General features: G+C 35.2%; 1 protein-coding gene across 2 annotated transcripts; it reads left to right on the forward strand.

The window, feature by feature from the left end:
- Positions 1 to 16,816: 16,816 nt before the first annotated feature.
- Positions 16,817 to 22,372, forward strand: LOC147387963 (cationic amino acid transporter 8, vacuolar-like). Of its 2 annotated transcripts, XR_015171394.1 has the most exons (2): positions 16,817 to 18,825; positions 20,062 to 22,372. XR_015171394.1 is itself a non-coding variant. In XM_086421382.1 (1 exon), exon 1 carries the CDS (start codon positions 17,050 to 17,052, stop codon positions 18,766 to 18,768), a length of 1,719 nt encoding a protein of 572 aa, XP_086277508.1. In that variant the 5' UTR covers positions 16,817 to 17,049; the 3' UTR covers positions 18,769 to 18,997. The 2 variants fall into 2 exon arrangements, 1 of the variants encoding a protein (XP_086277508.1); XM_086421382.1 differs by lacking the exon at positions 20,062 to 22,372 and having other exon boundaries at positions 16,817 to 18,997.
- The last annotated feature ends 290 nt before the right edge of the window (positions 22,373 to 22,662 follow it).

Consider the following 22,662-nt stretch of genomic DNA (forward strand, 5'->3'; position numbering starts at 1 on the left):
CAAGAATGTTGGGCAAGATTCTTCGAGATATTGATGCTACTAGTTTTATCACAAAATAAACTCATCATTCCTTGAGATAACCCATAGTTTAAAAGTATCTACTTTATCCACAGAAGTTGTGCACAACAACTTCCGGCTGCAGTATACTCGACCTCTGCGATGTACAAGAAAATGGAGTTATATTTCTTTTTGTGCCAAGAAACGAGATAGTTTTCAATATAAAAATAGCCTCCATTAGTGGATTTTCGATCATCAATGTTTTCGGCCCAATCAGCGTCGGAATACCCAATAATAACTAAAGATGAATCAAAAGGGTATTAAAGGCCATACTTGGAAGTGCCAGCCACATAACAAATGATCCGTTTAACAATCGTTAAATGCAATTCCTTAGGATTGGCTTGACAACAAGCATAGGCTCTAATAGAGTAGGAGATGTTTGGCCGAATGACTATCAAGTCAATAAGGCTACCAATTATATTCCTATAAAGGTGTTGATCCCCACTTTTTTCAAAAATATCTTTAAAAAGCTTGAGTGCAGTACTCATCGGGGTATGGTGAGTTCTACCAGATTGAAGACCAAAATGATCTACCAATTCATGTGCATACTTTGTTTGGGAGACAAACATACTATCCTTGAGTTTTTTAACCTGCAACCATAGTAATAAGTTGAGCTCACCCACCATGCTCATTTCAAATTTAGAATTGCATCAAGTGGGGAAACCTGTGACTCATCTCTTTATTACTAGATTCGAACACAATATCATCCACATAGATCTGGGCAATGAGAATATGACCCTTGACTTTTGGAATAAATAGTGTTTCATCAACACTTTTCCTAGAATAGTTATGATTAATCAAAAACTGAGTCAACTGTTCATACGAAGCACAAGGGATTTGTTTAAGGTCATAGAGGATTTTTTAAGTTTGAAGACTTTATGAGGATATTTAGCGTCAATGAAACCCTTGGGTTGCTCAACATAGACTTCCTCATCCAAAATATTATTCAGAAAAGCACTCTTGACATCCATCTAAAATAATTTAAATTTCATAGAGCATGCTATAGACATCAAAATTCAAATCAACTCAAGTCTTGTTATAGGAGAAAAAGTTTCATTAAAATCAACACCCTCAATCTGAGAGTATCATTGAGCTAGTAGATGAACTTTGTTTCAGACAACATTGCCAAGTTTATCGGATTTGTTCTTGTATATCCATTTGATTCCAATGACATTCTTATCCGATGATTTAAGCACTAAGTACTACACCTGATTCTGAGTAAATTGAAGAAATTCCTCTTGTATGGCTTGAAGCCAATATTTATCAATCAGGACTTCATCAATATTTTTGGATTCCATCTGGATATGAAGTAAAAAATGATTGCTCAACATCTCAAGTTCTCATCTAGTTTTAACACCGATATTAAGTTCTCTAAGGATTTGACTGGCGGAATGATCCTTGATAATAAGTATTATCTCTAGAACCTGAGACATTGAGGGAAGTGAAGATTACATAGGAAATCTTCCCTTATCCTCAACTTATAGATCAGAGGAACCATTATCCTTAATGGGTTGATCATCAATCACCACATTTATGGACTCTTGAATGGAAGAGGTCCTCTGATTAAAAACTCGAAAGGCACGACTATTTGAAGAATATCCTAAGAAGATTGCTTTGTCACTCTTCAAATCAAACTTTCCCAAATGCTTGACATTGGGATTTTTTCCATTCCACGACTGTTTCGTTTAACCCTACTCAAAGATAGACATAATTGATAATCTAGCATGCAATATTCACAGCTTCGACCCATAGACTTTTAAGAAGTTTTTTACTATAAAACATGATGGTAGCCATTTCTTGAATAATGTAATTTTGTTTCTCAGCAACTCCATTCTACTAGGGGTCTTAGGAAGTGAGAATTCATGTCAAGCTCAATTTTCATCACAAAATTTTAGGACCGACTATCCTCAAACTTTCCATTATGATCACTTCTAATTCTACTTATGACAGATTCTTTTTCTATCTAAATTCACTTAATGATCTTTTTGAACTCATCAAAAGTATCATATTTTTTTCTTAGAAAAATAACCTAGGTGAATCTAAAGTAATCATCAACAATCACTAAGAAATGTCTCTTACCTTTTAGACTTCTAACTTTAGTGGGACCTACAAGGTCCATGTGTAAAAGAACTAGGGGTTTGGAGGTGGCAAGAGTGGTTGTCTTTTTAATGGGTGCTTCGAATTTGTTTACTAATTTGGCACTCCCTAGAAACATCTGTAGTTTGTTTACCCAGCTTGGGTAATCCTTTGACTAAGTCTTTTGAGGTTAGACAAGGCAAGTTCTTGTAATGAGAATGATCGAGTCGTTGATATCATAGCTGGACTTCATCAATTTGTGTCATATTGCTCATACAGGAAATGATGGTTTTTCCTATATTTTCGATAACACAATAGTTATCAGAAATGTGAAGACCTCTCATAATAATGTTACCATCAAGGCTCGAGATCTCGTAAACTTCACGGTTGAAACTCACTAAGTGATCTTTGTCGCATATTTGTGATAGGATTAAGAAGTTATGTTTCAAACCATCAACACAAAGCATATTGGACAATCCTGGTCCTCTCTTAAAGAATTTATGAAATCTTGAGGAAAGCTAGGCCAAGTCCTCTTCTTCAAGGTTATTTTCATCATTTTCCTCATTCATGATTTTACTATTATCTTTAGAGGAAGGTTCAACAGTGGCACGAGACAACCATTTACAAAATACCCTAGACGAGAGAGTCTTAGGGACCGATGTCTTCCCTTTAGATGGAGGACCTTCGAGATAGAGCACAAAAACAGTGAGGAAACCCATAAGTTCACCAACTATCATAGTCTCTATGTCTCGGTATTCCTTAATCGAGATAATTTTAGAGGTGAATCTCTTGGGTAGGGATCTAAAATTCTACTTTTTGGGACAAACTCTCCTACATAAAATATGGAATTGCATATGTCACTTAACCGTGCATAGAATTCCAAGACAATTTCACTCTCCTTCATTTTAATATTTCAAATTGTGTTCTAAAAAATTGGAGTTTAGACTTCTTCATAGTACTAGTTCCCTCGTGTGCAGCCTCTAAGATTTTTCATGCTTATTTGGCCAAGATACACGTGCATATCCTTTGATATTCATCATAAAAAATAGCGTTAGTTATGGCATTAAGAGCTTTGAAGTTTTTACTACTATCAATTTTATTTTATTTGGACCATTTCTTTGATGGTCTTGAAAGCGTAGTAGAGACACTATTCACTTTTACAAGGTCAACGAGAGGTTCCCAACCTTCCTTGATTATGTTCCACGCTTCCCTACTTAAGGAATTAATGTATATCATCATTTTTTTTAAGTGTACTTGATATCATCGAACATAGGAAGACGAGTGAAGGTCCATTTCTCGGGTTTAGACATGATTCAAAGTCAATCGAATCAACTCAAGATTATTAGATCTTTTTAGAGTAAACTGCTTTGATACCAATTGAAATTTCGAGCTTTGTACCTTATCTAATCCTAGAGGGGGTGAATAGGTTAATTAAAATATCCTTTTAAAACTCTTAACTTCTTGGGTAGGTCGAAAGATAAGTTCAAGTCACCTATATTTATTCACCAACCAAGCAAATCAATCTAGGTCTCAAAATTATGTTAGACACAAGCAATGTACTAAAAAATACATAAAGTTCGAATCAATTCATGCATGGCAAGTTATTTGAAGCTAAAGTATGATCCAGACATTTTACAAACACATGGAGAGCAATTTATAGTATTCATGTCATACATCAACATTCAAGAATATTCACATGCAAATCAAAGCTTAGAGTATTAGTGTAAAGGGAGATGCAAGATTTATAGTGGTTCGGTAACTTTCCTATATCCACTATTAAGACCCTATTCTAGGGTCTTTAATTCCACTAACAAATGAGATTTATGGTTTACCTCAAAACCTTACAACTCAAATTTTTCTCTAGCCTAAATCTAAACCTATGATTTGAGAAAAAATCTTATTTCTCAAACTAGTACATTTTATCCTTAGGGAATACACAACCTTGATCTCTTGACCAGAGTCCTTAACTATAGTAAGAGCTTGGTTTTGACTAGGAACCAAGAACAATAGAGAATGAGAAGTTAAAATAAAATACACCCACAAAGACTCGACTCAAGTCGATACATATTCAAATTTGGTGTGTGAGTTCTTCATGTCTTTGAGTTTCTCTTCGTCCATCACTTTGTTGTACTCTTTACTTAAAGAAAATGCTCCTCACATCAAGAGAGTGCTCCTTGCTTCATTTTATTGCTTCAATGTGTGTGCAAGGGAAGGATGGATGGATGAAGGGGAATTAAACAAAGAGTTTGTTAGGTTGAAAGGTCGGTTCAACTGGGGCAAAAATCTCCTATGAGTAGAGATTGCTCTCAAGGTGGTATGATAGGAAGCAAGTATTCTATAGGATTTGGTTAACACTCAAAAAATCCAAGGGGTTGAGTTAGTAAACGGTTTAGAGAGCTAACAACAACCTACCGAGGGCCCCTTGACATTATCTGGAGCATTAGGTAGCAATGGTCATAATTTTCAAATTTTGAATTGTTAGAGAGGCTCTATTGGCATCGTTAGTGGATACACCAGTGCCCCTAGTAGAGAATGGGTATTTTCTATTGGAGGTCCTGGTAAAATGCCAAGAGGCCCTAGTAAAATTACCAAAATACCTTTTTGAGCCATTTTTAGCTCTCAGGAAGCCTGATTGTCAAACGGTTTGAGGATTTAACAGATCTTATCAATAGAAGATCCCCAAACTATACCAAGGTATGAAAATTTTTCTAAAAGGGCAAAATTACCAAAATGCACTTTTGACTCCAAACAATCCATTTTAGCTCCCAAAAGTTTTGATGATCGAATGGGTTGGAAAAAAAGATGTTCTTACCAATATGAATCAAACTAACAATCATATAAATGATGGGGAATGGTCTAGGTAGACTCATTACCTTTTGGGCTTTGAGCACACACGTTTGGAGAATTTTATCGATGTGCTTAAGGTTGAGCGACTTTACTGAAGTCTTCACGTATCTTCAAATGCAAATCGATTCTACACACAACATAGTCTCAGGAGTGAAAAAATATGAAATTAACAATGATGACTATCCAAATAATATATACATGAATAATTACCAAATCGGGAACTAGCGCAAACATGAATTATTACTAAATTGGTTAAAATATTACCATAGGCACAAAATCATCGAGTTAATCTCGAACCCAAAATTTGCTAAGCCGAATCTCGAATTACACTATATAAAAAAATGTTATGTCAAATATGAGCTAAAATATTCATATGAAAGCATAACCATGGGTATTATAACGATTTCACTTATGATGAAGATAAATACAAGGGAAATTTTATGATGATAACGATCATTGTGGTTCACTTTAGAGTCAAAAAAGGCTCTCAGCTTCCTCCTCTCCAATTTAGAACTTCGAAGTTATGCAAGCTTTAACTACGAAAAAAATAAAAATTAAAAAATATATATTATGGGGCTACTATGTATCCCTTAAGGGTGTCTAAATGCGAGAGGGCTTCGGTTGAGCATGACAAAGGTGGTAAATAAGAGAGATGGGCAATGATTTCGAGAGTTGCTGGTGTGAAGTTATGAAATCGTGAAAGTGAATAAGAGAGAAGGTGTTTATCGCAATAGGTTAAGACAAAGGCAAGGGAGGTATTTGGGCTATTGAAAATGAAAATAAAATGGGGCCTCTATGGGGTTGATAGCATTGGCTTAAAGAAAAGCTATGAAGGGATACTATTTGAGTGTTAAAATCGTGAGTTTAGGGGGTGCTGAAATGTGAAAGTGTGAGGCTAGGGGCTATTACTAATGGGTGGTACGAAGAAGAAGATGAAGAAAAATGGTGAATATGATGTAAAGTTTGATGGTCGAAAGAGAAAATGGATGAGATGGTTGGAAAATTAATAGAAGCGAGGATATGAAATGTTTAAATAGGAAGAGGGGTGGCTACTATGGGTATTGGTATTAAGAAAGAAGAAGAGGAAGGTTGTGTCATCTAAGTTGAGAGGGAGCTTGAAGAAGTGAAGAGTTATAGGTGTTTTTGGTAGCTGAACAGGGATGGATTGCTGGGTTGAGGAAGAAGAAGAGTAAGAAGATGATGAGGGCATTGGGGCTAAGACAATAAGGAAAATGGGAGACCAAGGTCAAGGTGGTGCATCAAGGGGGTAGGGGCTATCATAAAGCATTGGAAAAGATGGAGCAATGGAGGTGAGTCCTCCTTTCTCTTTTTTTTTTCTTTTTTCTTTCTCATTTCTTCTTATCTTTTTTTTATTGCTTTTCCTTTTTTTTTTTTTCCTGTCTAAAATTTTTTTATCTCCCCCTCTTGATAGAAGAAAGTGATGGTCTATTAGATACTTTCTTTTTCTATTTTTTTTTTTTTTCTATTTTCATTTTTTTAATTTTCTTGTTTTGACCAAACCAAAAAGAGAAGATTGAAAATTTTATAATTTCCTTTTGTTTCCATTCACATGAGTATGGGGGTATGATCCCATGCATCGTGTGGTACTTTGTCACTCATTTCAGCTAATAACATAGGTTATGTATTTCAGAATTTCATATTAATTAGTCCGAATGATTTTTTATCATGCATCAATTGGTTTAATTTCGTTCACAATTCATTTTACGAGTTCGACTGGGTGATTGACTTGGATTTGATCTTAATTGTTGCTAGGTAAATTAGATGCATCGGAAGTTGAATTCAATTGTTAGTTATATTGGTTAATTTTTATCGAGGGATTAATTCGTTACATTTAGATTTTATATAGGTTTATTAATCGATTAGCTCGTAATTGATCTGATGGGGTGAGTTTTGATTTTTTGTTAGTTCGATTGAATGATTGATTTTTATAAATTAGTTGGATCGATTTAGCGGGTGTCATTACATGGGAATCGCCATTTTATGTGGCCATTTACTGTCATTTTCTTTGGCGATAAATTTCATTCCACGTAAATAAAATTCATCATTTCATGTGACGATAAATATCATTCCATATAAATGGAAATCACCATTTCATGTGAAAATTCATCATTTCATGTCTCTAAAAGTCAGACGTCTAAAACTTTTATCGATTTGCGTGAATGTTTGCAAAAAGACTTAGTTTTGTTCGAGAATCTTATTTTTCTAGTAAAGTGAGGTTTCTAATCTTGAGTCGAATGGAAAAAGTATTTTTGTCATTTTGTATGATTTTTTATGTAAGGCTTAGTTTGGGTCTGTTGTGATTATTTCTAAGTTTCGATATCCTATTTTCCTAACGTTGCAAGATCTCTAGGTTATCGAAATGCAAAACGATCCTAATTGTACATACTTGCTAAATCGAATGTAAAGTGTGGTGATCCTAAGCATGCATAATTTCTACATCGAATGTGCCGAGGTAAGAGAAAAAATAATAGAAATTGGAGAAATTAGAGAAATTGGAGAGGGCCTCTCACAAGTTTTCGATTTTTATGCATATTTTGCACTTATCATTAGGAATCTATAGCAACTGGGTAACAGATTGTTGGATTAGGCAGAGGCAAAAGTAGGGTGCGTACAAATAGAATTTGGTTGAGGCTGAAAAAATATTATAAAAACATAATGTAATGGGGTTCAGTTGGGGTTGAAAAAATATGACGAAGGATGTGAATAGGGGCTTGGTTAGGGATGTTATGACGTCTATTGGTTATGTCTTCTATTCTTGTATGTGGAGAGTTGTCGTGGATTTAACCCGGATCTTTTGAGATCCGTTAACGACCCGCATGACCCGTTTAATTGGTAATGTGTGGGGTTTCCCCACCATTACCGGGGGTCTCGGGACGAAGCCCCCGGGCAAAATATTGGGCCCATTTGGTTTGATTTTGGATCCGACCCGGTTAACCTCTTTGTAACCCTAAGTATATAAAGGGGGTAAGAGATGAAACCCTAATGGGAGAGAGAAATATACGAGAGACAGAGAGAAATTGTAACTGTGTTCTTCTTTGGTTAATATAGTGAAATCGCCATTTTCGCCGTGGACGTAGGTTGATCTTTGACCGAACCACGTATATTTTGTGTCGTGTGAGATTCTTGTGTTCTTGTTTGATTTATACTTCGGATCATAGGGTTGAGTCTAACAACGTCAATAGTGTCTGTGAGTGGGGGCTGAGATGACGTTAAAAAGGTGAGTGGTTCCTTCTTCTTTTTTCCCTTTTAGAATTTTTTGATGGATCTCAAACGCAGTGGAGGGGCTGGTTTCATTGGAAAAGAAGAGATGAGATGAGTCCTAAAAGGACTTTCTCTCTTATTAATTTTCGTAGGAGATAAGGGGAAGATCGAGTCCTTCATGGACTTTCTCTCTCTCTCGTTTTTTTCTTGATCGAATGTATGAAGACTTCTAATTTGTTTGGCTATCAAGGGAGTGATCCCGCACATCTTGCATATGTTCCAATCTCTCTTTTCAACATATCTTGTCCTTTAAATTGTCACATCGATTAATTCTATGTGTAATTCTCGATTAGTCAATAATTAAAATTTCAATTGCTATCCAAAACGTTAAGGTCCATTGGCTCATAACCATTTTTAATATAGAGTTACCAATTTTAAAGCTTATGCATAGGTTTAACGTGTCAATTGATTCAATCTCATTATTATTTTATTTTATTTTTTTTTTTTTGCTTGATGGGTGTTCGATTTTTTATTATGATTGGTAATCAAATTTAATTGAGGATTTATTAATTAAAGTTTCCTTGATTGATTAATATTGGTTTGATTGAATTATTGGGATTAGTTAGATTGAAATATTTACCCGGGTCTAATTGATTAACTCATATGATTTGTTTGATTGGTTAATTGGAATTATGATTTTTTAAGTTTTGACCATTTTCAATTAAAAGATTTTGACCTTCGATTTTAGATTATAATTTTATCCTTTTGTATGATTAAATGGGTGTCATGAAAATCGTCATTTCATGTGAGATTTTTTATCATTTCATGTAAAAATTTGTTGTTTTCCTAAACATGGGATTCTAAATTTTATCGATTTGCGTAAATATTCTCGAAAGATTTATTTTTGATTTAAAAATCACGTTTTACTAGGAATCAAGATTTTTAAATAATAGTCGAATATCAGGGGTATTTTGATCAATTGTATTAATTCTTCTTAAATTTCTTCGTTTTCACTCATTTTAGTCTCATTAGACTTGAAATCTCATTCTAAGAATAATGATAGTGCTTTTGAGAAGATGTGGGACCCACGAAGAGTATTTTCATCATTTTTTAAATTTGTTTGAATTTTAACAAGAAATTTTATTTACGGTGTGATTATTTTTATGTTCCGATGTCGCATTTTCCTAGCATTATAAGGTTTCTAGATTGTTGAAACGTGTGATGATTCTAAGCGTATGTACTCGCTAAGTCATGTATAAAATGGTGACGATTCTAAACGTGTGTAATTCTAAGTTGAGCGTGCAGAAAATAGAAATAATGAGGAATGATCGGAAAGGAATTGACGATGGTTAGGAAAATCAGAGGATGACTTCTCATAAGCATTCAACTCTTCACATATATTATGCATTCATCAATTGGGATCCACAACAACCGGGTGACAGGTTATCAGATCAAGCAAATAAAAAATGGGGTGTCTACACATCACAAAAACATTTATTTTTAAATGATAAGTTTACCTTTCCTTTACAAAGATTGATCATAAATTCCAACACTATCAAAATATTAAATATTATTAAAAAAATACCATTCATCTCTTATTGCTATGCTTTTTTTGTTGATAAAATGCTCCATTAATGCCTTTTTTATTGTTAAAAGTGTTGCTAGCTCTGTTTGGCTTTGAACTGAAACAAGTACTGGGAAATCAATCTCTTTTCGCTCGCACGTTGCTCAAGCTCTAAAGGTATAAAAAGCTTAAGGGAAGGCGGTGTTGGAAGAGACTGATTGTTTATATCTAATGAAAATACACGCAAAACATTTATCACCATTAGAGTATGTTATCTGTCTATTAAGATTCCAAATCAAGACCAAAAAATACAAAAATTTAAAAATTCAAATTTTCAAAAATAAAAAAAATAAAAATAAATAAATAATAAAAAAATAATGAAAAATGACAAAACTATTTATAAATAATTAAAAATGAAAATTGAGTAGGAGATAACCATGTTAATCTCTATTTGGTATTTTAGAGTGTGATGGTAAAAGATAAAAAAACTGAAGAAATAAGGAAGCTACCATGATTTTCAAGTTTACACTATATAATAAGATTATATTAGATATCCCTTTGAAAATAAATAGTATTTTTATATTTTAGTAAGTAATATTTTAATGGTGTTGGACATTATATGTCCGCATCATTGGATAATATAATTTGTACTAATTGTTTATGTTAATACGGGTGATTTTGTCATTAAAAAATGTGTGTGTGTGTGTGTGTGTGTGTGTGTGTGTGTGTGTGTGTGTTAGAGAGAGATCTAAAGAGATAGAGATATCATAATAGAGATGAAAATAGAAATAGGGGGAAAGGAGAGAGGGAGCAAAAATACTTAATTGATGTATCAATAGTAAAGGTGGGAAGAGACTTAAATGTGTTTATAGACATCCCAAATTGTGCACAAGCCTTTTCCTGTACTAAGTGACAACGTTTTTGTAGGTTTTTGATTATTCGGTGAGAGGCAGAGAAGAAGTCAAAACCACACTCCTTCAACCACATCCTAGAACCCTTAAACCTAACCCTAAAGCATCTTAGAGTCCTAAACACTTGAACCCCGTCCAAAATCGAGAACCTTAAGCCTCTCCATACACATTCCCAACCCTTCTAGAAGCCCAAGAATTCTTTTTGAATCTTTTTAAACCCTAAACACCCTTCCTACAAATTCTCGTATCGATCCCCAACTTTTTCGAGAAACTAAGATTTTTTTTAATTTTCTAAAATTCTCCCGAAACCCCCCGAGACCTTTTGGGCACACCAACATGCGCATTAGGCTTTCAAAGCCCAACCCCATCATCAAATCAAACTGTCCAACTACTCCTAGGGTCAAGTCAATCAGATTTGACCATTGGCGATCCACACCGACTTGCAACATCAGTCTAATCAGTCTAGGTTGACAATCCAACCACCCCAAATTGCCCCAGCATGCGTGCAAGTATGTTCTTGATGGGACAACTCACAAATCGATGTTGAATTTCGATCTGTAATGCGTCTTATAAAAAAGGCACTCCCCCTCATTTCAACACACATTCAACCCTGAGATCTTTCTCGTTTTGCCTTGAGCTCTCACCTACTCCTTTGCTACTTTTCACTCTCTTAATGACATAACAAACCCGAAATCCTAACATTTCATCTTGACTTCTATAAAATCTTTCCCCCATCACCCACATAGCCAAAACCATGTCCAAATTGATTGAACTATTTCTCATTTTCCCTTGATACAACCGAACTGTTGTCCAATTACCGATCCCATTTTATTTGACAGTGTGAAAGCTCTATCAGAAACCTTACTTGGATATAGATTCATACTGAAACTCTGCCCAATCAACTGACAAACGCAAATGTATAAAATTATCAATAAATAAGTTATTTACATTATAAATTAAAATTCATGGTACAAGTTCCAATTTTACTTTTTACTCTGGCAAAGTAATTTGGAACACCTCCTTGTGCATTAGTATTCAGAAGGACCTAACAAAACGATTAAGGGTCGCTCTGAAAAGCCCCTCATTTCATATCAATCATTTGCAATCACTTCGAGTCACTCATTTTTCGTTGTACAAACTACGATTCAACTCGGAAGCTACTCATTTACTACTCAAGCTATCAAATTTGCAAAGCAAAGTACGAGGAATTGACCAAAGAAAATATAAAGCAGTTCTATTTTCTCAACTGAATCACTTACCCAAATCTTTGAATCACGCAGACCAGATTGAGAGTCATCTTAGTCAAAGGGTAAGTGTTCACGTCCCTCGAACCTAAATAGTGGCGACTATCAATTACGTAGTATACCTAGTCACTCCCATTTTTCTACTGAATTCCAAGTGGGACAGGACCCTAGCCCAAGGAAGATTCAAGTTCGTCGAAAAACCAGGCACCAAAAAAGAGAAAGAAAGGGAAGGGAAGATAGTGAGGTTGGGAGCTACAACTAGCGACTCTGCTGGGGATAAACTTATTTTTATTTATTTGCTAAAATATTTATGATTCAATCTTTGTAGATATTTACTTTGAATTATTTATTACCATAATTTACCCTTGAAGTTTTGTATTGCTCACATTCATATTCATAGCCAATTTGCATACCCTTCCCTTTCCAATAAAATGATAAAACCCTGGACTTAAGTAACTTAGCGTCTCAAGGTCATTTACATTTATTATCAGAGGCAAAAATATCCAACCTAATCACCAACTTGAGAAGTTCATACTTCAATATTTACGAAAATTTGAAGATTGGGTAACCTTTTTATCATATCGAGTCGCATGCATGGCCTCTAACATGTCATCAACCAAGTTGTCACCCTCCCATGATTAAGGGTGGCTGGCCCAAACCTTAAATAAAAACCAAAGTGACCTAACAATGCAGGGTTCTGCCTAACCAAAAACTAACCCCGGTAAGAACCTAACCTATTTCAAGCGTCAATTCAAAGGCTCAAAAACATCTCGTTACCCTACATAAATTGTAGGGTAAAGAAATGTACTTCCCCTTAAATTCAAACTGAAATGTCCAAAAATAAAAATAAAAAGGGTATAATCATACACACTTACATGTATTGCATTCAGACAGCATGTCTCCCAACCCCACCACGAATCTTGATGTACAACCTCCAGTAGATGTAAATATACTTGGTATCCCTCCAAAGGACTCTCAAGGAAATGAAATGGGTCTTGATTCCCTTGCACAACCTGAGCTACTACTGCATCTATTTGGTCATTATCTTGTTCCCATGGACTGCGTCAAATTGTAAAAGAAAATTCTTTTACTCTACCTCGAGATCTGCAACCCCTATTGATTCTCCCTTGCTTCTACGAATCCTCCTTGGTGTACCTACACCATAGAGCCTTTAATGTCTAAGTCACTCCTTAGAACAAATTTGAAAGAGTTTTCAAGTGTACAGGGTTGTGTACCTTTGATTGGCATGAGGGTGCTCCTTTTATAAAGAATGGGATAAAATCTCCTTTTTTTGGACGTTTCTTAATCCATCATTATCCTAATTTAAAATCCTTATTTAATTAGGATTTCCCCGTTTTAGATAACCTTTTTTAATTAGGAACTATCCCTTTTAAGGATTCCTTTTTTTTTTCTTTAGAATCCTTCCTCTAACGACTTCCCTCAAAATATACGCCCAAATCTCTAGAAATCAGAGATTTTGTGTGATCTGTGATGGCACACCGTTCGAGAGAATCCCTCTATACCTTCTGACCTCGTGCCCCAACTCACTGAACTCTAAGCCATCTTCCCCTAGCCTGTGATTTTGATACAACCTTTCTTCGATCGACCAAAACGGATCTCAAGGTGACATGTATTGCAACCCTTGGCTTGCAGATTTTACTCTCCACAAGTATCCACAAATGTACCTTAAATCTTTGATTAAATATCTATAAATCCCATGTTAAATAAATTTTCCTAATTTTTTTAAAATAAATAAATGTTTAGTTCTTTGGGTTGTGATAACCTTACTCCCCCACGTGGCATACTCAAAATACTCTCCTGACATTGCATGTGCCAGAGCAATATTTTTTTTTTTTTGCCTTCGGATACACACCTGCACATCCCTATGTACAGTTGTGTATCCTGAGGCAAAGAGATCAATGGTTCAAGCATAGGCCACATTAGGAGAGTATTTTGAGTATGCCACAAGTGGGGGAGTCAGAAAATCATTACTCTCATTCTTTTTCTTCTTTAAATAGCTTTATTGCATAGAAGTGCAACTTGGTTCGGTTTGAGGTCAAATTGGAATCGAACCGACATAGGTCAGTTCTACTTAATAAGAGCAAAAACCAAACCAACCCAAACCGAACTAAAGTTGATTTGGTTCAATTCGGTTCAATTCTATGGGTTGCCAATATTCTGTAAATTGTAAGTGTCATTTTTAATGAAAAAATAAATATATAATAAACATAAATTTTCATAGAATAAATCACTAACCTATCCATAAAAAATCATTAGTTTATCCATAAAAAGATCATTAATTTATGTTCTACCTCCTAAAATAATTCATAACAATTATTATAAACATATATATTTATTTATTGCATAAGGTTCAGTTCTCGGTTTGAATCGGTTCTATACAAGCTTGATCCGAGAACCGAACCAAATTGATCAGTTCTCCATTTTCATAATCCAGAACTAAACCGCATCTTGTTCCAAATTGAACCAAACCACTCCAAAACTATTGGTTTGGTTCGGTTCTTGGCTTGAACAGGACCAAGTTCCACCCCTACTATTACATTGTTTTTAACACTTATATATGAAAATAGTTAAAACGATGTGCCGAATGCATTACATATCCATTCTATAAAATTCAGTTTTCTACTTGGGGTTTTTTTTTGGAGCTAGAAGTGAAAGTGGCCCAAATCCTTAATGTTGGCCTACATTTTACTCTAAAACTTTTTGGTTCATTAATGGTATTAGTGATTTAAACTCAAAATGTTCACCAAGGTCTATTATGTATTTATTTTATTTTTTTAAGTAATAAATTAAATTAATTGAGACATTAGAAAAGATTAATAAGAGTTAAACCTATTAAATTAAAATTAAATACAACATCAAACTTTATGAGAATTGACATTTGGGGAACTTGCGACTTGCGATTGGAATTTGGTAGAGTTTTGTGACCGCCTTCCTACGATACCACAAACTACATGTGTATTGCATAAAGACTGAGTAGATCAATCCCATTCTTGTCCCTTTGTCTTGACTAAGCTATTCGTGTCATTTTTGCATAGCATATCGAACATTGGGCCAACTTTTCTCTTTCAACTAAGAAGAAAGCAACAAGTTATGAAGGAGTTGTCATTTTTTCCTTCTCTTCTTCATCTAATGACATTTTCAAAATCTTGATCTAATTGAGATAAAATTACCCTTCAATTGTTAAAATTAATCTTAAAATAAGGGTATTTAGGTCACCTAACCTCTTTCATCAAACAGTTTTATAACTATCAAAATTTGAACACTTGGTCTTCAATTTTTTTGAATTATTATAGCTTTAAAGGGAGGAGGACAACTATTTTTTTTTTTTTTTTAAACAGTTCTGGTGCGAGCCTAGTGCAAGTTTAGTCAGGCCAAGTCCATGGGATTCATGGGCTTCTAATTGATCCAGGCTTAATTCAAGCCCAAGCCTCCCCACCTATACGAGCTCGGGTCAGGATGGCTTGAATTTGTACCTCAAAAAGGAGTTGGGCTATGGGCTTGCAAGTTTTTTTTTTTTTTTTTTTAATTTCTAAGTTTATTAATAATTTTTTTTCTATTTATTTATAAAGAGCATATTTCTTTCCAATAAAAATGAAGTCTTGAATGCACATGGACTAGACCACAAAATACAGCTATAATTTGGGCGAGCCAATTCCCAACCCGCTTGGCTGAACCCAACCTAAGTCAGGTCTGGGCACAATTACTTGGGTCTGATCTTGGGTTTCGGAAAAAAACCATGTTATCGAATCAAATCAGGTTGGATTTGGGCATAGACATCAGGTTGTCCAATTTACCCTGACGAGATCATAATAGTGTCATAATTTATGAGTGCTGATAATATAATGTCATTGTTTACACACGGCCTTAGCGTGTTTGCTCACAACCTAACAGAAGTTTGACATGTGGTGCAAATGACATTAGCAATAGAGAGAAAGCTTCTCTCTTGCCTGCACCTCCTCTACAACTTTGATTATCACATTGACAATCCAACAACCAAGCCTTTTAGATTTCATGTAAATATTCATATTCAAAAAAATATATACTAAATTTTATTTTTTCAAGCTTGATCCAAGGTGTTGAAAATGGATGGCTACGAAGTATCCAACTTTAAAAATAAAATTCAACTGTGAAAAATAATAATTTTTATTTTTTAATTTTTTTTTAAAGTTCATATAATTTGTCCTCTACAACTTCATTGCCTGAGATCATGTTTTTATAAGTCAGAAGGAGATCATATCATAAAGTTTTCTCTTTTTTTTCATTAGGGATTAGAGAGAAAAAGGGACTCAAAAAAAAAGCCAACTAACTAGATCTTGGGATGTTTTAAAGTGAAATGCAACTGGAGTGATCTTGATTAATAATAATAGAGAGTTGCTATTGACACCCCAACTTTTACTTATTACATCCAAATTTCTTAAATTATTTATCACAAACAATTAGATTAAAATCCACTCATTGAACATTACAATGGTCTGACACAAATTATAATATTAATTATAAAACTTATTCAAACAATTTTAGTAGTTATTTATAATTATGATTAAGTTAGAATTCTAGGGATTTTTTTTTATTTTAAGAGAGCTTCTATTGGCACCCTAACTTTTACTTATTATCAATGATTCACTTATTTTATTTATTTTTAATTGAGGTGTTGCAAGTAATAACAGCTTTCTAATAATATAATAATAATAATAATTGGAGTCGGATCTGGATTGAATTTTTTATCTGGATCTAAATATGGATATATTTAAATCCAACCCGGGTCCTACTCATTTTATGCCCTAGACGTCAGGAAAAACTGTTTTTTTTAGCCGACATTTACTCATTCGGAAAGTAATTCGTAGTTCCAAAATCATCACTATAATCCGCTTTTGGAAGATAACAGCTAATCATCTTCTTAAACGAATCCAACCAAGATTCCAACCCCATTCCAAATTTCAAATCCCACTCAAAATAGACATCTCTCTTTTATTAAAAAAAACACTTCTTTTAAAAATCCAACTCACAATCACAAATCTTAAATTCTCAAATCACCCAACAATCTCTCTCTCTCTCTCTCTCTCTCTCTGATTCAAGTTCAAGTTGTTCCAACCCCAACACCATAACCATGGAACCAATTCCAGAATCAAAAACTTACTGGAGATGCAGCAAAGCAGACTTCTTTCCTGAACAATCCTTCCAAAGTTGGAACAACTACAAATCTGCAGTCTCTCATACTTATTCCAGATTCAAAGACCGCTTCTTCGCTCGTTCAACCGATACAAACGAGCTCCAAATACTCACAAAAGAAAGCGAAAACGACATGAAGAAATGTCTCACATGGTGGGATCTAATCTGGCTAAGTTTCGGCTCTGTCGTCGGTACTGGTATCTTTGTCCTCACAGGCCAAGAAGCCCGTAACCATGCCGGGCCCTCCATTGTCTTATCGTACGCAATTTCGGGTCTCTCTGCATTGCTCTCTGTCTTCTGTTATACCGAATTCGCCGTAGAAATCCCTGTCGCCGGTGGTTCCTTTTCGTATCTCAGAATCGAATTAGGTGATTTCATGGCGTTTATCGCCGCGGGTAACATTCTATTAGAGGCGATAGTCGGTGCTGCCGGACTTGCAAGATCTTGGACTTCTTACTTTGCAACATTAATTAACCACGAACCTGATTTTCTACGATTCCATGTTCATGGTTTCGCTAAAGGATTCAATTTATTGGACCCAATTGCGGTAGTAGTATTGTTAACGACGTCGGCAATTCCCATGTTTGGTACACGAAATGCGTCGTTCTTGAATTGGATCACATCCGTTGTTACTGCAATTTTGATTCTTTTTGTGATGATAGCCGGGTTTATCAAGTCTGATGCAAGAAATTTGACTCCTTTCTTTCCGAATGGGGCGGGCGGGATGTTTCAAGCTGCAGGAGTCCTGTTTTGGGCTTACACGGGTTTCGACATGATTGCAACAATGGCTGAAGAGACTAAGAAACCTTCAAGAGATATACCTGTGGGCCTAGTGGGATCAATGTCCATGATCACTGTGGTTTACTGTTTAATGGCATTGTCACTAAGTATGATGCAGAAGTATACTCAAATTGATGTGAACGCGGCTTATTCAGTAGCATTTCAAAGTGTGGGTATGAAGTGGGCTAAGTATTTAGTTGCAGTGGGTGCAATCAAAGGGATTACTACGGGTTTAATGGTGGGTTCTCTCGGGCAAGGACGCTATACAACTCAAATTGCTCGGTCACATATGATTCCACCCTATTTTGCTCTTGTTCACCCTAAAACTGGAACACCCATTAATGCAACATTGTTGGTAACTCTTACAAGTGCTTGTGTTGCTTTGTTTTCAAGTTTAGATGTTTTGTCGAGCGTTTCGTCTTTTAGTTCTTTGTTCATCTTCATGTTGATGTCGGTTGCACTGCTTGTGAGACGATACTATGTGAAGGATGTTACTCCTAAGTCTGACCTCTTCAAATTGCTTTTTTTTATTTTGACGATTATCGGTTCTTCAATTGGAACGACTGTGTATTGGAATGTAAGGCCTGATGGATGGATTGGGCACGCAATAACCCTACCGATATGGTTTCTAGCAACATTGGGGATTGCGATTGTTCTTTCTCAGCAACGGGTTCCGAAGTTTTGGGGTGTTCCCTTGGTCCCATGGTTGCCATCTCTGTCGATTGGGATAAATGTGTTTCTTATTGGATCACTTGGTTATGAGGCTATTTTGAGATTTGGTATCTGCACATTAGTTATGCTGGTTTACTATGTGTTTTTTGGTCTCCATGCGACCTACGACGTGGCCCATCGGATGGAAGACGATGTGAAACTGTAAAAGGGAAGGATATCAGCGACGCCCGGAGACTCTCAAATACATCTTGTGATACAACTTGTATGGTTTGGTTCTGATTCTTTACTTTATAGTCTAATCCTCATATAGTTTCCATGTGAATAGGTTTGGTAGTTAGTCCTTAAGTAATTGTGCGATTTTTAAATGAGAGAGAAGTAAAATGGTTTCAAATTTCAAAGTATATAGTTTACCTTGATTTTAGATTTAAATGAAATGCAATGGAATTGCATTCTAGTCTGAAATAATATATGGTTTCTCCAACAATTCTCTTATCTCTTTCAAATTTAATTAGACTTTTAGGCCTGTGTAGTGTTATCCCTTTTATACTGCATTACTGGTCCCAAGCCCAAACAAAGGAGGAGGATTACGTCAAGTTGGCAGCCAGGGTGAACACCGCCCCCCCCACAACATGAATTATAATCATACATGAATTCAGTCCCATTTTGAAGAAATTTCAAGTTAAAGGTCTTAAAATAGTGAGAGGAAGATCCAAAAGAACGTGGATTGAGATAGTAAAACCAGATATGTACTCAATTCCAATAACAAAAGACTTGGCTCTAGACAAAGTGGAATGGTGGAAAAATATACATTTAGATGACCCAAAATCTTTGGGAGAAGGCTTTGTCGTCGTTTCATTTGAGAACACTCTGTATTAGATTGAATCCAACAAAGTCAGCCATAGTGAATACTTATCCAAGGGTGACTTGACTTAGGTAACTGAGACCATTATTTTTATTCAACTAAGATTGCACCTGATTTCTATTGTATTTGACTACCTCTGCTCTTGATTCTAAGTTGATCATCTCAAACATTTAGAATCAGTTCATGTTTTAGTAAAGAAATATTGACAATTTCAGAAATTAGATCAATTGATGTGTGTTGTAGAAAAAATAATTTCTTCAACATATAGAAACAGAGTAGCTAAAGTGTTTCTTCATGATTTTAGGACATGGTCTTCGAATGCATTCATGTTCATTTATATATAGTAGTAGAACAGTTGCAATGAAACTTATCGAAATATGAGATCAGATCCATTTCCCCAAACTTTGGAGGGAAACTAACCCTAATTAATAGATGGAAGTGAAGTCAGGAACAAAGATTGCTTGATTTTCTTTTGAGAATAGAGAAGGAATGTTGAAACTGAAAAGTGATGCCACTCTATAACAGAATTACCATGCAGTAGTTAATTATCTGAAAATCAAGAAGAAAGTGCATTAAATATAAATTACTGGATCAAACTTTTATTTTTAATTTTCTTTTCCCAAATATGTTTCACAGCAACACAAACTCAAATTGCTAGAGAGCCGAGTCTACCTGTCAAGATGCATTGCCAAGGTTTGAAATACAACTCTGTTCCAAGAGATCCATCAAACTATGAAGACGAGCACCAAACCAAATGTAAACTGTTTCAAAAGCTGCTCCAACTTGACTAATGTTGACCTACCATGGAAGATGGCGCATGTACTTTAGTCCAAAAATGGTACCTGATCCATTGAGCCAGCGGATTAGTCATGAATTCGCCTTTCTCTTGTTCAAGAACTAAGATTTGATCAGTAAAAGCATTTTAAAGCTTTGAAGCATTCCACATGGATCTAAACTGCGACAGAGTATTACATGAAAATGGGTCAAGACAAGGGAAATGCATAAATATTTCCAAGAATTTTGCTACAATGAGGTGCTTCTAGTGGGAACAGAAGAGAGATGCACTAAATCTGAGAAACAAGCCTCCTTTATACCTGTGAATCATCAAAGAATGCAATTTTGTGTTCTGCACATTGGAACCTAAGATTGATCAGTCCCCTTTTCATGATGCTTTAAAGTTTGAAATCACTTTAGAATATTCAACTTCGTTGTTTCAGGTCTTTTATCATCTATTGGAACTAATACTCGGTTTAATCAAATGCTTCCATTCTAAATTTTCTTAGACTTTACACTCATATATCTTTTCAACTTCATCTTTACATTGTTCAATCTATGAACATGTTTCATAATTCTCCAACACACTACTCCACAAAGAAACCACCTTGGCATTGTTAATCCTACCTATTTTATGTGAGCCCCCCTCCAATGCTCCCTTATTTCAAACCTAGTATTTTGTGTAAGATTCGACATTCCTTAGACACTCGGCATCTCTATCTATGAGCCAATGCAAAGAGAAGGAAAACTCAATGACATAAGGAAAATCTCATCCCTCAGCGGCAACTGCATCCTCAACCATCATTCCTTAACTGGATCCTTCATCTACAAGGGTTGAATCCTGAATTTTAAACTCGCTTTCTATGATTCAAACAAAGTGCCACGGTCTGATCTGATCTTACTGACAGTGACAAGGCACCCACACTATGCGACTATGGGCCATGATCTAACTTGGTAAGTAAAACTGAATCCTTGATCATGCATGAAAAAGCATACAATAACACAATCCTGAGTGGTTTTTATTATAGATTTAAGATTTAGGATAACATCATGTAGTGTTTTATTATTGTTTTGAATGCAGTCCAGAAGATAGGACTTACATTTAGACAGAAATCTCAAGTGAGTTAGTAACTATAAAAATCGACACACCAACACATACACACATAGTCATCATCATCATCTTCATCATTGAAACCTTATCTTAAAAATTTTGGTTCTGCTAATTAACCAGGTTCCTCCATTCAATTCTGTCTAGAGCCACATCTTCTATAATTGAAGTGAGTTCATATCGGCTTTAGCAATCTTAATCCACAGTTTTTCACTTTCTCAAAGCCTTTTGTATTGTGTGTTGTGAGAGGTGGGAGTTCCCTCTATTTATAGACTTTCAATAGGTATTTTACGAAAACAAGTATGAACTTTGTATAAATTATGGAATAGGGAACGAAAAATAATAAATTACTTTTTTAATGAAAATAGGTGAAGCAGCGAAGTCGGTGCCTTTTAAGGAATTGAACCTAAACTGGACAATTGCAAAATTGTTCCAAAAACTACTAAAGTAATCCTCATAAACAAAAGTTAGAATAGTTGAATCGATTGTGTAACAGAAGCAGCCTATTACATTCTTGCTGGGAGTTACCAAAAAGAATTTTTTTTTACTTTTCTTTTATTCTATAAAATAGATTCTATATAAAGAAAAGACAATTATTTCAATATTGAGTGAATGTTTGAGCACTTAGAGACTCTCAGGAGTCTATATACAAAGTTTCTTCCACCCTTTCCAACTACTAATTTGATTCACCATTCGACTATCTACTCTAACTCAAGACTCAGTCAATAGACACTAGTACTGGAAGGGAATCACGAAGTCTTGATGGCCTAGCCCTTATAATCCTCCCTTGGATCCTAGGCGCAAGGATTGACAGTCCTTTATAGAACCTCCAGATTCTTAACTTAAAGTAGTTAATGGTGGGGTTACCATTCTCTTTTTTGTAGTGACGAATCTTGTATGTGTTCCTAAGAATAAGAAAAGGAATTTGTCCATTTTTCGAGGTCTCAAAGGGGCGTGGAAACACATAAGAACTCTTGAGTGGAAATTGAAAAGAGATGTAGCGCCAGTTCCTTCGGAAATGGTAAGATCTTTGGCGCAAGAAGAAGGGGTTGATCCGTATCATCTTGACTTGGTTCTGCTTCCTCTCTTTTTTTAACAATACTGGGTTTGATTCTTCAACCATACGCATTGAATAGAACATGCTGAGCAAGTTATTTTCTTTCTAAGAGGTGGAATAGAATAACTTGGTTGAAGCGTAATGATCATACATCTGTAATGCATTGTATGTCCCATAATAGGTTCTCCCATTCTTCTACCCTTTACACCAAAGAAGAGTTCGACCCAATGCTTAATTTCTATCTTAGTTGATCTTGATTCCACATTAGAAGTAGGCAACTGGTTTGAGTTCCTATCCC

Source organism: Akebia trifoliata, chromosome 13 (genome assembly GCF_017979445.1).
Source record: "Akebia trifoliata isolate Shusen 1 chromosome 13, ASM1797944v1, whole genome shotgun sequence".
NCBI lineage: Eukaryota > Viridiplantae > Streptophyta > Magnoliopsida > Ranunculales > Lardizabalaceae > Akebia > Akebia trifoliata.

Bases quoted from the DNA above. Each gene is read 5' to 3' on its own strand.
- LOC147387963 (XM_086421382.1), top strand. From the start codon at position 17,050: ATGGAACCAATTCCAGAATCAAAAACTTACTGGAGATGCAGCAAAGCA.